Source organism: Vombatus ursinus, unplaced genomic scaffold (genome assembly GCF_900497805.2).
Source record: "Vombatus ursinus unplaced genomic scaffold, bare-nosed wombat genome assembly UNPS02011916.1, whole genome shotgun sequence".
Taxonomy (NCBI): domain Eukaryota; kingdom Metazoa; phylum Chordata; class Mammalia; order Diprotodontia; family Vombatidae; genus Vombatus; species Vombatus ursinus.
Genome location: NW_020951694.1, coordinates 674,265 through 690,520, shown reverse-complemented (window position 1 = coordinate 690,520; position 16,256 = coordinate 674,265). Strand labels below are relative to the sequence as shown.

Genomic DNA, 16,256 nt, shown 5'->3' with positions numbered 1-16,256 from the left:
TTATAAAGTGTAGATGGGAGAGTGGGGGGGTGGGGTGACATGGCTGAATCTGAGTTTAAGTAAAATCACTTTGACTGCTAGAGGACTGAGTGGAGTAGGAAGACTTTTGTACTATGCTTTTCATCTGAGGTTTAGATCTAGCCACTGGTCTTCAACTTTTTTTTTTTTTTTTTTTTTGGCTAGGCAATGGGATTAAGTGACTTGCCCAGGGTCACACAGCTAGTAAGTGTTATGTGTTTGAGGTCGGATTTGAACTCAGGTCTTCCTGAATTCAGGGCTGGTGCTCTATCCACTGCGCTACCTAGCTGCCCCGGTCTTCAACTTTAATTGCTCATCCCCTCACCATAGTTAAACTTGACCCAGTATCTGAAGGTATGCCTGGTGAGTGGGTAGAGTGGTTGTCACCATTTCCAGTGTCACATCCTTTATGCTAGGTGGGGGCATATGCATGGGGCATTGCCATTGCCAGGGGCATCCAGCTGGAAGGAGGAAACAAAAAGAGTCTCTAGAGTCTCTCAGAACCAAACACATGGTCTCTCAGTTTTCTTTCTGGCACCACTAACCTTCCACCTCAATCCATGAGCAGGTCCCTTTCCCAGTCTGACTTAATGACACTATACATGTAAGGATGCACAAGGTCATAAAGCAGCAGAGCTCCATTCCTGGAAAGAAGGGATAGGAGATATAGAGACAGTTAAGAGCAGACTGGATGGGGTTGTGGCAGGCACACAGAGACAGCAACCTGTTGAAATCTTGGGAGTTCTTTGGGTTCGGAGGAAGCTTTGGAGAAATGATGGGGGGGTGCAGTTTAGGGAAATATTTGAAAGTGTCTTGGGTTCTTTTTAAAAATTTTATTTTTATGGAATAAAACAAGCATTTCTATTACATAGTATAATAAAAATGATGATTGCACATGAAACTGCAAATCTGTTAGGTACAATTTGCTATTCCTTTTAAATATATAATAAAGTTATCATGTAAATTTCTTTTTTTCTCCTTTTTTTCTTCCCTCTTCCCCATCCCTCTCTAGGGATGGCTACCATTAAACACAAATAGGTGTTTATGTATGTATGTGTATGTATATATATATGTATTGTCAACCATAATTGAGTTTGTTCTAAGGAAGACAAACAAAATTAGGCTGCATGTGCCTGTTTATTTCTCTCCAAGCTTGTGGAACATACATATAAAGATATGCATGGGAACCCATTGTAGAAAATGAGCCCAAGGACAGAGAGACAAAGGGGATCTTATATCTTCAGAGTAATTCTCTCTCACCCCTCTGTCCCTTCCTTCCTGGCTCAGGATGCCTATGTCAGCCAAAATTATAGTCTCCATATATGTTAGCCATAATATGATATTTCTTAATTGGATAGATTGTAAATACAATAAGGTAGGAGAATGTCAAAGTGTTCACAGAAATTATAGATCCATCATGTCTGTGTTTATTTTATCATTAACATGACTATATATAGATAGCATAATATAGCATAACACGTATCCATAAAATACCAAGATAAGAAAAAGTCCCATTATTCATGATAATGTCTGGTTCAAGGCATCCTGCTCTGGACAATCATAAACAGAAGAATGCTCCTGGTCAGCTTCATCTGGTCTTGTAATTGCTGACACAGGAAGGGGCATTTTGGGTTCACTCAGAGAACAAAGCAAAGCATGTCTGTTATGCTAGAGCACACAAAGCATTATGGTAGGTTAATCTCAGAGTGGACCAAAATGTCTTTCTCTTGATTGGCCAATCCAGATGTTAGGCCTCTCTCAGGTGATGGGGGTTCAAAATGGTTTGAAGAGGGGTTCACAGTATATATGTGTGTGTGTGTGTGTGTGTGTGTGTGTGTGTGTATGTAAAATTATTCTATACACCTGTCAGTTCTTTCTCTTGGTGCAGATAGCTTCTTTCTTCATATGTCCATTATTTTTAATTTGTGTATTTGTAATAGTCAGAATGACTTACTCAAAACAATATTGCTGTTACTGTATAGTGTTCTCTTGGTTCTGCTCACTTTGCTTTTCACCATTTTGTGCAAGTCTTTCTATGCCTTTCTAAGATCATTGAGCTCATCATTTCTTATAGCACAGTAGTATTCCATCACAACCATACACCACAACTTGTTCAGCCATCTCACCAATTGTTGGGAATCCCTGCAATTTTCAGTTCTTTGCCACCACAAAGAGAGCTGCTATAAACGTCCTATTTGCATTCAAAGTTTTAATTACTACTTGTGAAATTTTCCTCCATCTTATTTTTACTCACTATTTTCATTCTCAGCCTATCCCTATTACCTTATCTTCTCCCCCCACCCTCCCACTCCCCATCCTACCTACCCCTTCAAGAACCCCCCCTCCCAATCCCAATCTATACACCCCTCCAAAAGCTCCTCCTCGACCCTATCCCCCGGTTTTCTCACCTCTTTACATATTCAGAAGACTTCTACACCCTTCCACTTGTACACTTTGTTTCCTTTCCAACTCAGATGAGAGTAAGATTCCAGTATTACCAGCCCTCCACCCCCAGCTGCTTCCTCTGTTAGTTCTTCATTTCACACCCTATTTTTTTATAATTGCTCCCTTTTACCTTTTCCTGCCCAGTTTTGTTTTTTAGAATCACCCCGTCATGCAGAACTCAGCCCCAAACTTTCTTTCAAACTACCTTAGCAATAATGACAGCTTTGAGAATACTTATGACATTTTCACATATAGAATAATAGTCTTTAATATTTTCCTTATATTTCTTCTGGATCTTTTATATTGAAATTTCCATTGAGTTTTGGTCTTTTTGTTGCAAATATCTGAAAGTCTTTCAGTTTGTCAATATTCATTTTTTTTTCATTCAGGATTATACTCAACTTTAATGGATAAGTTATTCTTGGGTGCAACCCCAGTTCTTTTGCTCTTTGAAATATGTTTGAAGACCTATAGTCTCTTAGAGTAGAGGCTGCTAGGTCTTGTGAGATCTTGGCTGTATTTCTACAGTATTTAAATGTTTTGTTGTTGTTGCTTGCAGTATTTTTTCCTTAACCTGGGAGTTTTGAAACTTGGCTATGATATTCCTGTAAGTTTTACTCCTAGATTTCTTTCAGATAGTGAACAGTAGATTTTTTCTATTTCTACTTTACTCTTTTATTCTAGAATTCCAGGGTAATTTTCCTTAATAGTTTTCTTGTAATATTGTATCCAGATTCTTTTTTAGATCATAACTTTCAGGTAGTCTGACTGTTGAGGTTAGAGTTGGGAAAGCTGGTTCAGGTGTGAAATAATTCACTTAGACCTTCTCTGTAACCAGTGGGTTACAAAGCAGCAGGCTAGCCCTGGAAGGAGGACTAGCAACTTACAGAGGGACAGGGACGTGTTTTATCTTGCAAGATAAGGGGCAATTGTCATGACACAGGATGAGGAAGATGGACGACAGGATAGGGGACCCAGGATAAGAAAGACTGGGGAACCTTTTATGATTCAGAATGAGGGAGGCAAGAAAGTTTTATGGTCCAGGATTGGGGGGAGGGAGTTTTATGGTATCTCAAGATAAGGGGAGGAGACTCCAGGAGGTACTCAAACTCCGAGGGGCCTCACAAGGTACTAGAAAAACAACCCTTAATTTTTTTTTTAAGCTTTTAGGGCATTGTTTGTGTCCGTGTCATTTCCCCATTCAATCACTAGGCAGGAGAAATCTTTCGTGAAAAGAGGTGAAGGTCATTGTCTTCGGTAGCTGCTTCCTACTGAACGGGCTCGAAGAGTCCATTTCAAGAATAGGTTGAGGAGAAGTGGTCATCGTGGGGGTGGGGAATTCGGTGTCAGCTGAGTCCAAGGTAGAGAGAAGCAAACCACTTGGAGACACCAAGGATAGCGGTTGATATCCTAAGAGTTGAAAGTGGAGTTTCTGCAGGCAAGAAGACACAAAGCGATGCAGGAGGTTAAACAAGCACAGACCAAATATAAGAGTGAGTAAAATGATTAGTAACAGAGTCAGAATGGGGGAAAAAAGGGAGAGGAACCATGACCTCCAGGAGGAGGTAGGGGGAGATATTAGGCTAGAGTGGATGTCTTGCATCCAAGAGGCTTCCTGTAAGTATGCTTTCAGTTCGAAGTTCTATCTTACAGGAATTATTACCGTACATGTGAGAGGTGTTGCCCAAAGCACAAACACTTCCTGAGGTGGCAAGAAGATAATCAAGAGCAACCCAGTTGTCTAGAACCATTTTGGCTAAGGGGTCAATTGATTTTTTTTTTTTTTTTTTTGGTGAGGCAGTTGGGGTTAAGGGACTTGCCCAGGGTTACACGGCTAGTGAGTGTTGTGTCTGAGGCCAGATTTGAACTCAGGTTCTCCCGATTCCAAGGCTGGAGCTCTAGCTGCCTCTCAAGTGATTCTTGAAGCTCAGATAAGCCATTGGCTGTGTCACTTACCAGAAGTGAAACAGTGGCTGGTAGGTTTGGAAATAGGTGAGTGATTACTATGGCACAGAGGTCTTTAGAGGAACACTCAAAGGATAAATTCCATGCAAGGTTTTCAGGGAATTGGGGGGAGAGCTATGGGTAGTAAGCTAGTTGACACACCCAGCAATCATGTACTCTGCCCTGCCCCACAGAGTGCCCTATTTGAATTAAAGCATTTGACTCCCAGTCCCTGGGAAGCAGGCCTGACCCTAGGCACAAGGTGGGAATCAGAAATAGGTAATAGGAGAAGTGGTTCAAGGTGGGGCCCAGAACACAGCATAGCTAGAAAGCACACAGGCAAGTCCCCACGGTGAGGGGCTTCAATGCATAGTCTTCTTTGATCACTTTTCTGACTGATCACACCCTGCATCTTATCCCTTATCTCACATCCTGCATCCTGCTTGCTCCACCTGCCTTAAGCACTCCTGTCTGCCTATTCACCCAAATGCTTTTGGGAGAGGAACAAAGGAACTGCCCCTGCTTGAGTTGGGGTGGGGAGAGGAATAAAATGAGGCTAAAGCAGTGTCCAGGGGATGAGGAGAGTGTGGAACAGGTATCCTTGTTGCATGACCATCTGCAGATGGACAGTCAATAGTCTAGGAGACATAAATCTGACAAACAAGTTTCAATATGCAGGGCCCAAATAGAAGGAACATTAAAAATGATGTCAAAAAAGAGGAAAACAAAGAAAGAAATCAAGAGCTCCATAATGCTGTTATTTACTTTTGACATACAGGAATATCTGATCTTGTTATTTCCTCCAAAGTTTCCACTCTGATTCCAGTTATTTTAAGAGGATCAGATGCCATTGAGGATCCAACTTTATACATGTAAATATAAATAACAACACTTTTGCAGGCAGAAAGCTTTCTACCCTTGAGTTCAATAGTTATACAATGAATTTACTTATAAGAGATTGACTTTAGTTATCATAAAATACTTCAGAGGACCCATAAGTAATTAATTACAAAACAGTGCATATCACTAAGTTGTTTACAATAAAACATGTTTGTACCACAGGAGACACAGTATAAACAGGTATTATTTCTACAGTAGTAGTAAACTTTAAATGAAATCAACTTTTTCCATTAATGCAAAAATATTCCATAAGTTACCTCCCTCTAAGAAAATTGCACTGAAATTCTTTTCCCCAAACTCTGATTTTCAGTAGTTAATAGAATAACAGCTAGGTCCCTCAATCAGTTGTATACCCAATTATTCTTATGTCATTTTGAAATTTAAGGACCTTTTTCCGTATAGACATATATCTAGCAACAGGCAGATGTCTAGGCCAAATACCCACTTATTAAGTTGCTTAACAAATAAGGAATATAATCTTATGCTGAATAGCTAGGATCTTAAACATATACTTTATTATAGTAGCTTAGATGTATCCCAGCCTTAGTCTGTGGGATAATAATTCAATATTGTGTTTGTACCTTTGTTTCACAAACTTTTTTCCCCCTTTGTTTAATTATTCCCATATCATTCGGAAAGAATGTTCTATTCCAGGGATTTAATCTTTCACATGACTATTCAGGAGTACTAATTTATCCAACTATTTGGGATATGGGATGACTACACATTCGGATTGAAAACAGCAAGATTTCACATACTTGTATTGCACTCACATTTTTTACCGATCACTTGCTTTGAATACAGAAATTTGCCATAAAAAGGAAAAGCAAGGACATTACAGTTTTCCAACCATGTAGTATCAATTCCACCTCATAGCCAGACTCAGGAATAGTCAGGTGGGAAACATTCCTTTTCAAAGGAATACAATGGGGGAAACTGAGGCAGGAGGATCCCATTCTAGGCTGAGGCTAAGACTGTCCTCTTAGCTTTTCCAGAGGCAGACCTCCACCTGTAACAATCACATTCTCTCCGAGTAGCTTGTGGCATTTTTCTCAGATGGTGGATTATTGACTATTGATGATGGATGGATTTTTATGATCCATCAGATAACTCAAAATTCAATTTGTTGTAGTCCCAAGAGCTTTTACCTCAGATGGCAAGTTTCACTAATCGAAAATTTACCAGGACTCACATCTCAAATTTAAACTTGTCCTTGTGCAAAAGCCAGTCACTAGAGATCATTTCTATATACTTGCAAATTCTCAGCAAGCCAAGTTCCTCCTTTAGGAACTCCATAATCCAAATAAGCTCCTTAGAGCTAAGTAATCAATTACCAGCTTTAGGTTTTAACTGTAACACAAAACAATAAACTTCAGATGACAACAATTGTGTTTCCAGATCACATGAAAATTATTGATAGGAAGATAGACTGGCTTAGCAACTGCAGGCGATGACTGACTGGCTTCTTTACTTTGACCCATCCCCCTTCACACTCTCCCCATGGGCCAGCAGTATGCTGGAAGACACTTCCAGGCTTCTTCCCTCCTTCCCTTCGCCAGGTGGGGGGGAGGGGGGATGAAGGGTGAAACTCTCTTTTCCTAATCTGATCTGGGAGGAGAAGGGTTAACAGAAAAAACCCTGGGCTGTTTGGAATCCCCTCGATGAGATGCCCTTTTGACTCGGGGGAGGGAGGAAGGGAGTGACAAGATTGTAAGGAGGTTGTTTCACCACTCCTTAATGATTAATCTCAAAACTTCCAGAATCTGCTAAGATGTTTTAGCTGTCCTTTTTTCACTTCTGTGGTTCACCCTTAAAAACTTTGAGTGGGCCATTGAACCTTTCAGACCTACATTCATCAGACCAGTGCCCTTTCTTATGGTACCTGAAGCACAAATCATTGACTCTGTTTCTCTAAAAGCACCCATTTAAGGCTGATCCAAGGACACAACAAACCTAGGAATGAAACTTGAAAAGTTCACCGTAGATTTGGACATAATTGTTATCAGTATTAAATTATTGCACAAATTAGTTTGCAAATGGAAATTTAGTAGGCTTTCTAAAAATCACACAAAAAGATTTTGCAAAACATTTCTTTGTAAAAAAAAAACATTTCCCTTTCTTTAAAAAAAAGCTTACAATTTATCCTGATGTCAAAAGGATAACTAAACTTTCATGAAATAAATTAGCTGGAAACCTTAAAGATTGGAATATATTAAAACTAAGTTGTGAAAAATGTCTTGTTAAGTATCACAAATCCTCAAAGTGCCATAAAACCAAAGTTATCAGTAATCACAAATTACTAAGTACCGAAAGGTGTTTATCTTGGGAAGTTCAGTTTTTTCCTAAGGCTAAGTTCTAAGGTAAGTTCTATGAGAACCTACCCAATTAAATTAACCTTATCACAATAACAAAGTTTACCAGGCCTTTAAAATTTTACTCAGGAATTCCACTATAGAAGACTTCGCACAGGGTTGATAAGAATTTATGATGAGATAGTTCCAAAAATCCTTGTCTTAGTTAACAACCTCATAATCTGACAGTACAATTCTTATCTAACAACATCTAGATTATAAGAGAAATTGCTTTTCTAACAACACGATGCAATTGCTATACAAATTACACAATATAAGAAAATTTAGAAATATAACCATACTACAAGCAATTATCATATATTTAAAACTTGAAACAACCAATTAATTACCCATCAGGTGACCTTAACTTAGTTGGATGAGCAAATCAGATCTGGATTCATAATCACTAGTGGTAACATTTTAATTTCTAAGGCCCAATACTCTTAGCACTTTAAAGGAAAAGATTATTATCCATAAGACATATGGTGACAATTCCCAGCTCCAAATAACCTTTTATTTCCTTGAGCTGGAGTTCCTTTTATATTTGAGACTTATCAGATTCCTAAGCATTCTAGCTCTCCATTCCCATCCTCCTGGGAATTTCGAGCTGCATGTACTAGAAAATGAGACCTCGAAACTGGTGTGCAGGGACCCCTAAAGAAAACCAGGTACAGTGGCCCACAGGGCATGAAGACTCTGAAACTGGAGCACGGGGAACCCCAAAGAAAACCAGGTGAAAAGGTCCACCTACCCGCCTCCCCAACGTTCCAGGGGGAGGGGAAGGAACAACACAAAGTAAACCAGGGTGCAGGGGGAAAAAGCCTGCTCAAGCAGAGCAAGGTGCCTTTTCTTTAAGTTTTGGAGACCAAATTTCTTACTAAGCTTGTCTTGTTTAGAAATCCCTTTCACAAATTACTTTTCTAGATTACGTTGAGGTCAGGCTGTGTTACAGTGGAGCACTTGGCACTTTTCCTTAAGATCTCCTTCCCTGAATTTCCCATCCTAACAGTCTCCTAGTTATACGGCGGTCACCAGTCCAGTCAGTGGAGCTTCAGATGCTGCTGGCAGTGTTTGGGCACTGCAGGGGTCTCTCAGCCAGAGAGACGAGGAGCATAAAGATCTGGGGAGGAGAACAACAACAAAACAAAACAAAAAAAAAAAGATTGCTTACCTATTATCCCAGTGGCTAAGAGAAGATAAGCAGAGTCCAATTAATATTTGGACTCCTGGATTTTGGCCCCATTTTACATTGAAGTTTAGAGTTGGGAAAGCTGGTTCAAGTGTGAAAGAATTCACTTAGACCTTCTCTGTAACCATTGGGAGCTTTATTGACGAAAAAGCAGCAGGCTAGCCCTGAAAAGAGCACTAGCAACTTACAGAGGGAAAGGGGCCTGTTTTATCTTACAAGATAAGGGGGAACTGTCATGAGGCAGGATGAGGAAGATGGATGACCGGATAGGGGACCCAGGATAAGGAAGACAGGGGAACCTTTATGATTCAGGATAAGGGAGGCAAGGAAGTTTTATGGTCCAGGATAGGGTGGGGGATATCTCAGGATAAAGGGAAGAGACTCTAGGAGGTACTCAAGCTCAGGAGGGGCCTCACAAGGTACTGGAAAAACAACCCTTAATTTTTTATTTTATTTTATTTTTAGCTTTTAGGGCACTGTTTGTATCCACATCAGGACAATTTTTATATTGTCTCTCCTTCATCAGTTTTCCAGATCAGTTGTTTTTCTAATGAGATATTTCAGATTCTCTTCTATTTTTTCTAGTTTTACTATTTCTTAGTGTCTTATATAAGGTCATTTGCTTCCCCTTGCCCAATTCTAGTTTTCAAGGAGTTATTCTTTTCCTTAAGATTTATCTTTTTCCAATTGGTTAACTTTATTTTATGAAAGATTCTTCTTTAGGAAGGGAGAAGAGAAAGGGTATAGATCTTTTTTTTGTTATTATTCAAGGTTCATTTTTTGGAAACTTTAATATTTTATTTTTTCCAATTAGATATAAAAGCATTTTTAACATTCATTTTAAAAAATTTTGAGTTCCAAATGCTCTCTCTCCTCCTGTCCCTCATCGAGAAGGTAAGCAGTTTGAGGTTCTTTCAACCAACATTAATTGAGCTCTTCTGTGCTATGTACTTAATGCATTAGCTACTAGTGAATGGATACTGCAGTATTTTAAATCTTTGTCATTTCATCCGTGTGGGTAGACCCTTCGCCATTGTAGCTCGCAGGTCACAGCTCAAGGAACTACTTTATAAACTCAAGCTCCCCAGACCTTCCCTTCGTCCTAATCTCGACTTCTCCCTATTAGACTGAGCTTCTTGAAATTAGGCTCTGTCTTTTGCTTTTCTTTGTATTCCCAGCTCTTATTAGTGTCAGGCACAATGTAGGCGCTTAATAAATGCTTGCTGCTTAACCCCACTACATCTCCTAGTTCTCCAGATTCTCAGCCCCCTCCACCATTCCTTTCTCCAGACCGCCTAACCGGCTGCCCAGATTCCCAGTAAACTTTCTCTGGTCCCACCCCAAAAAAGTTCCAATCACCGATTCCCTCCAAGCCCCCATTGGTCTCCTACCTTTCCAGGCCGGGCCCACAACAGAGCAGAGGTAGGGCAGATAGTGCTGGAGTTGGGAAAAGTGCCCCAGACCGAATACGTGATGGGCATGAGTGAGGGCGGGGCTTGAGCCAGGATGGGCGGGGCTAGAACGGAAGGCGGGGCGGGGCTTTGGGGCGGGCTCGAGGAGGGAGGGGGGATAGCGAGTAGGGAGGCGGAGCGCCAGCCGAGAGGGCGGGGGAGCGGACAAGGGGGCAGGGTGGGGGGAGAAGAAGGTCCTCCCCTGGGGAGGGGCGGCCCCGACACTCGGAGGAGCTGATGCCGGGAGTACCCCTCCAGCTGGGGAGGGAGGGGCTTAAAGCATCAGAGACCGGCTATTCTCAGAGAAGGGAGAAACGACGGGATGCCGAGGACGACATTCGCAGGACTTCAGCTCCCGCAGGGTGTGGGGGCAAACATGAATCTCTCTCTCCTTTTTCCCCACGAATAAGGTACGGTCCACGGGAGGACGAAATAAGGGGGGGGATCTTCACGTGACTGACCGTCTTCAGAGTCATGTGACTGCCAGCCTTTCGCGTCTAGCCAACCGAGAGGATCTCTGGATTCCCACTTCGAGGCGCCTTTTTTGGATGTCGACCGAGCTTCCCTCATCCCTTAATTGGGGGAATTCGGGAGAAGGCCTGCCGGACCGTCATGGACTGGTAAGTGGTCTGGCCGTGCATCTTAGGCGAGGAGGGGGATGAGACCCGTTTCCACCTTTGGCTTGGGATGGGATGGGATGGGATGTAAGACCGGTTGTCCAATGGGGGTGATAGCATATATGTTTCCAGGTCTGCCAAGTGGGCCTTCTGAAATTTCAGGGGAAGGGGGAAGAGGGAGGTGTAAGAGGAACCAGGGACTGAGACTTCCAGAGGGAAAGATCCCTTCATTAACAATTAGGAACTAGGAAGAGCATCTTCAGACCATTTCTCAAAGTTAAGCCCCAAGCCCTGCAGAGTGCTTCTGTGACCCAAGCAAGAGTCAAGGAGTCATCAGCAAAGCAGTTGAAACCAAAGAGAGAAAGCCATATGCTCCATGCTTTAAACTTTAAAGTATGAGTTTCCCAAATTTATTTAGCCTACTGCCCCTTTAAAAGAAATCACTCAGTTCTCCCCCCCAAAAAACTACTTTCTTTAACCCTTTAATGTTCAATTTGCGTCATTTCAAAAAAAATGTAATTTTTTTAAAAATGATGCATCTTAAATTTAATAATTTATCGTAAATTTGTCTTTTTTCTGCATTGAAATTTTGATGGTACAGTATCACATCATGTAACCATATAGTATCATATTGTAAAAAAATCATTACATGCACATATTCCTTCGAATGCATGCTGAACTTCCTAACAATGCACTACAGCTGGCCTGCCAACACTTGTTTATTAAGACCTGTCGTTGGACTTCACCAGTGATCAGTTATAGCTTGCATTTTGTGTGTTTATTTGGTAAATAATGTAATCACTATGACTTTAACTCTATTACACAACAGATAAAACGTGTACAAATGGTTTTTCAAAATTTTACCTTCTCTTCTTTCCTTATGCTTCCACTCCCCCTTTGTTTTTAATTGAACACCTCCCAATTGCACTGGAGACTTCTACCACCTCCCTGGGATGGTTTCAGCACCCACCAGGGGGCTGTATTGCCCACTTTGGGAACCTAAAGCTATGAGACCACCTAATCCAACCCGCTTATTTTGCCATAAAGGAAATTTAAGGCCAGAGAGGTTGTGGTTTATCCATTGTAACAGTTGATGTCAGAGTCAGAATTTGAACCCAGGTCTCTAAATTGAATGTCCTTTCCACTCCCTAAGACTTCCCTTTGTACAAAAACAAAACAAAACAAAAAAAATCACATACCCACACCTGGGTTCAATTCCAACTCATGGACATATGTAGTAGAACATACTTGGAACTGGTACAGAGAAAGCCAAATGTAGCTGTAGTGGAAACAGGGCTGGACAAGTAATCAGTAGACCTGGTTCCATTGATTCTTACAGTGTGATTGGATAATTTGATTCACCTTTATGAGTCTTAGTTTCCTCATCTGTCGATGATAATACTATTTATACTTCCTACCATACAAGGTTGTTAAGGAAAAAAAAACCTTATTATCCTTGAAGCATTATAAATTATTAAAGGTTTGGGTTGGAAGAGCTTTTGTGTGAGCAGACTAAAAGGTTTAGTGTTTGTCATTGGAGAGTCAGCATGGGGCAGTGGAAAAAGCAAGGTTGATTTGGAACCCAAGTCTCACCTCTGGTACTAGCTAGGTGATATAGGATAAGTCACGTAGCCTCTGAGTACCCATGTGTAAAATAGGGGTAATAATAACTTTTATTTATCTGAGGGTTGTGAGGATCACAAGATAATATTCATTCTGGAAAGATTCTGGAAAATTATGCCAATACAGGGCACCCTCATGAAGCTTGGAAGAAGCAAATTTGCAACAAAAAGAAGGGCATAAAGCCTTCTGTACCTGGTGGTACAGAATGATGCAGCTTCAAAAGACGTTTAGATATATTCATGGATTATGGACCTTTAAAGGCTAGTTGGAGAGCTACTTTAACTTTGAGCCAGGAAAGGCGACTGTGTTTGCATATTACCTTTCTTTTATCATTTAAAGCTGAAACACTATTATATTCAAACACCTTCTTTTACCAGAGAGGAAACTTGGGCCCAGAAAAGGTGTAATTTGTCCACTGTAACATAGGTGGTGTCTGAGGACAAGATTTGAACCTAGTGCTCTAAATTAAATAATCTTTCCATATCCACTATGCTTTCTGTCCTACAAAAGCATCACGTGCTTATACCTGGAATTCTGTATTCAATTCATGCTCATGAACTTATGGGAAAGTAGGACAGATTTGGACATGGTACAGGGAAAGCCAAATGTAGCTGTGGCGGGAAGATGTCTGGACAGGTCATCAGAGTTACATTCCTAACTCTTACCCCTTACTTTGTGACTTTGGGTTATTTGCTTTACTTCTAGGAGCTTCACTTTCCTCATCTGTCAATGACTATAATGTTTATACCATCTCACAAAGTTGTTTTGAAAAAAACACTGTAAAAAAAATTTAAAAACAAAAAAAAATTTAAAAAAAGAAAACACTGTATAAGTCTTAAAGTTTTATACAAATGTGAAAATTATTGGGTTGAGTTAAAGGAGTTTGGGTTAAAGTAAGCGGACTAAAAGTTTATAGTTGTTCATTGGAGAGTGAGGATGATTCATTGGGAGAAGCAAGCTGTACTTGGATTTCAGAGTCCTGGATTCAAAACTTGCCTCTGATTCTCATTAGGTGTCTGACTGCAAATAAGTTACTTAGCTTCTAAGACAGTTTATAACATATGTAAAATAAGGATAATAATGCGTATATTATCTATCTCAGAGTTACAAGGATCACATTTAAAAAGTACATAAACTGCTCTGCAAATTTTTAAAGTAATATTAAAATCGAATTGTTACTTAATTCTGGAAAGATGCAGACAAGATCTGACTAAAGTGTGTCAATTAAGCTGCAGCAGAACTACAGGGTACCCCCATGAAGCTTGAAAGACACAAATTTGGAACAAGATGAAGGGCATTTTATATATACATATACATATGCATATATGTGGTGACTTTGTAGGGCTAGTTACCCATAGTGTGATACAGAATGATGATGGAAACAGAGTGATGGTAGATAAAAGAAGTTTAGGCATATTCATAGATGATAGACCTGAATGGCTATTTGTTTTTTGTTTTTTTTTTGTTTTTTATGTTTTTTTAAAAAAATTATTTTTTCTCTATCACCAGAATCTTAACCTACATTCCTCCCATCTTCTCCCAGAGAGCCACCTCAGAAAACAAATTAAAACAAATTTTTAAGAGGGTGAAAGTGGAAGAGAAAAAGTCAGCAAAAATGAACCCACACACAAACTCCCATCTCTGCAAAGTGGTGAGATAAGAGTCTTTTCTGATCTCTCCTTTGGGGATGTTTTTCTGTTTAATTCTGCCACATTAACTATTGTCTTGAGGTTATTTAAAAAAAAATTTTTTTTTTTTGTGAGGCGACTTTGGCTAAGTGACTTTCCCAGGGTCACACAGCTAGTAAATGTCAAGTGTCTGAGGCCATATTTGAACTCAGGTCCTCCTGACTCCAAGGCAGAAGCTCTATCCACTGTGCCACCTAGCTGCCCCTGGAGGTTATTCTTAACTTGAATTTTTAGTGGTCTTAAAAGCTGTCTCAAGAAGGGAGAGAGTAGGAAGGTATAGATCAACTGACTTTCATAGTGTAAAGACTTCCCTTGTATCCATCTAGCCACTTGAGAAAAAGAAAAACAGGAGAGAAAAGTGGGAGAGGATCTGAGGACAGCCCCAGAGGTAAGTGATGGTTTCAGCATCACCCCCCCTTGTAGCATCTCTGATGGCCACTGGCAGGCTCTAGAGTCTGAGTGCACGTTAGCTGCCTTGGGTTTCCTGCTGGCATTGGGAAATGGCACTCCCTCAACTCAACCTACAAAGGTAAAGCTTAAAAAAGGAACTGCAGCTGGGTTGTATCTCTGGCTCCTCCCATCTGGCACATTGGTGTCTGGGAGCCAGGTGGAAGCCTGGGATACAAAAGGTCATCTTTAAAATCTTCCGGTTGTCCTGGGACAACTGAGGGGGGCGCTAATAGTTCTTCATCAGAACTCCTTTCACTGTCGCTGCTCTCTGGGTCACTAGAAGCAGACATGGTGCCACCATCATTCAATGTGGAGCCTGAGGGTGGGGCTTGCTGGTCTGTCTGCTGACTTGCTTCACTCTCTTTGTGCGCTTCTTCCTCTTCCTCTTCCTCTTCCAGTTCTACAGCATTTGTGTTGCTCTGTTCTAACTCAGTTTGTACGTTGTGAAGGTGGGAGCCACCAGTGTGCATTCCTTGTTCTTGGAGTTTGACATAGCCATTGCTGTTGATATCATTGGCATGACCATCATGGCTGTGATGGTCACTGTGATCACTGCTGCTGTCATGCTTCTCAGTGCAGACATCAGAATCATCACCACCACTGTCATCACTGCTCTTGTCTTTGTCAGTCTGGTTGGCAAGAGGGAAGTCAGGACACATAAGGGCATCTTCCAAGTATTCAAAATTTCCTGTGACACAGTGGGGTGGCAAAGGAAGCACAATGAATTCATCAGAACTCTGTTCACTTCCACTGTTCTCTGGGTCACTTGTAACTGTCATGGTGGCCCCTATGGTCAACAAGGATCCTGAGGGTGAGGCTTCATTTTCTTCAGGTTGATTTCTTGATTCCTTCTCTTTCTGTAATTCTCCTTCCTTCTCTCCCATTGCCACAACTTCACTTCTTTCTACGGTTTGTCTTTGGGAGTTCTGAAACATTTCTGCTTAGAAAGTGGAGGTTAGCGCTGTATGTTGCCTTTCCCTAGAAGTTGGACTCTGATGTCCTTGCTGGAGGCTTCTCAGGGGGGAGCAGAGCTCCAATTGTAGTCTCTGCTCTGAGCAGGAATCCCTGAATGGCTATTTGGAAAGTTACTTTAACCTTTTGAACCAGAGAAGATGATTATGGTTTCTCATACCACCTTTCTTAATGACATGAAAAATAGTACTCATTTCTGGCCTTATGTGCTAGCATTGTGGTTATTTTGTTCCCTGAGCAACATGGGATGCCTCATTGGAGAGACTTTCGCCAAATAATGAAAAGTGAAATGGGCAGAACTAAGAGAACATTGTATGTAGTAATAGTAGTATCCTTTTGAGAACAACTTTAAACAACCAAGTCAAATCATTCTGACTATTAAAATACCCGAATTAATCTCAAAGATCCTATGAAGGAAGATGCTGTTTGAATCCAGAAAGGAATAGTACTGTAGTGTAGAAAATGTGAGCTGGTTAATTTAGAAAAACATGGAAAGACTTGGACATAAAAAAGCAGATACTATCCACATTCAGAGAAACAGATGATGGGAGGAAATAAGCATAGTATGGCCTCACATATGAGTGTATATGTGTATATATGTTTGTTTA

General features: G+C 40.8%; 1 protein-coding gene across 9 annotated transcripts in view; it reads right to left on the bottom strand.

Annotated features, from left to right (window-relative positions):
* The window catches only part of LOC114039329 (arachidonate 12-lipoxygenase, 12S-type-like), a 28,666-nt gene extending 18,330 nt beyond the window's left edge, over window positions 1-10,336 (bottom strand). For 3 of the 9 annotated variants that reach the window (XR_003568661.1, XM_027857025.1, XM_027857032.1), the window contains exon 1: window positions 10,239-10,336. Coding sequence is in view for 8 of the 9 variants with exons in the window: in XM_027857025.1 (XP_027712826.1) it covers window positions 10,239-10,328 (90 nt within the window). In the remaining variant the exon portion in view is untranslated. Of the gene's footprint in view, window positions 1-343; window positions 897-2,426; window positions 3,896-8,574; window positions 8,779-10,238 lie in introns of those variants that run through there. The other 6 variants (XM_027857027.1, XM_027857026.1, XM_027857028.1 and 3 more) reach the window with 6 other exon arrangements.
* Between the last annotated feature and the right edge of the window lie 5,920 nt (window positions 10,337-16,256).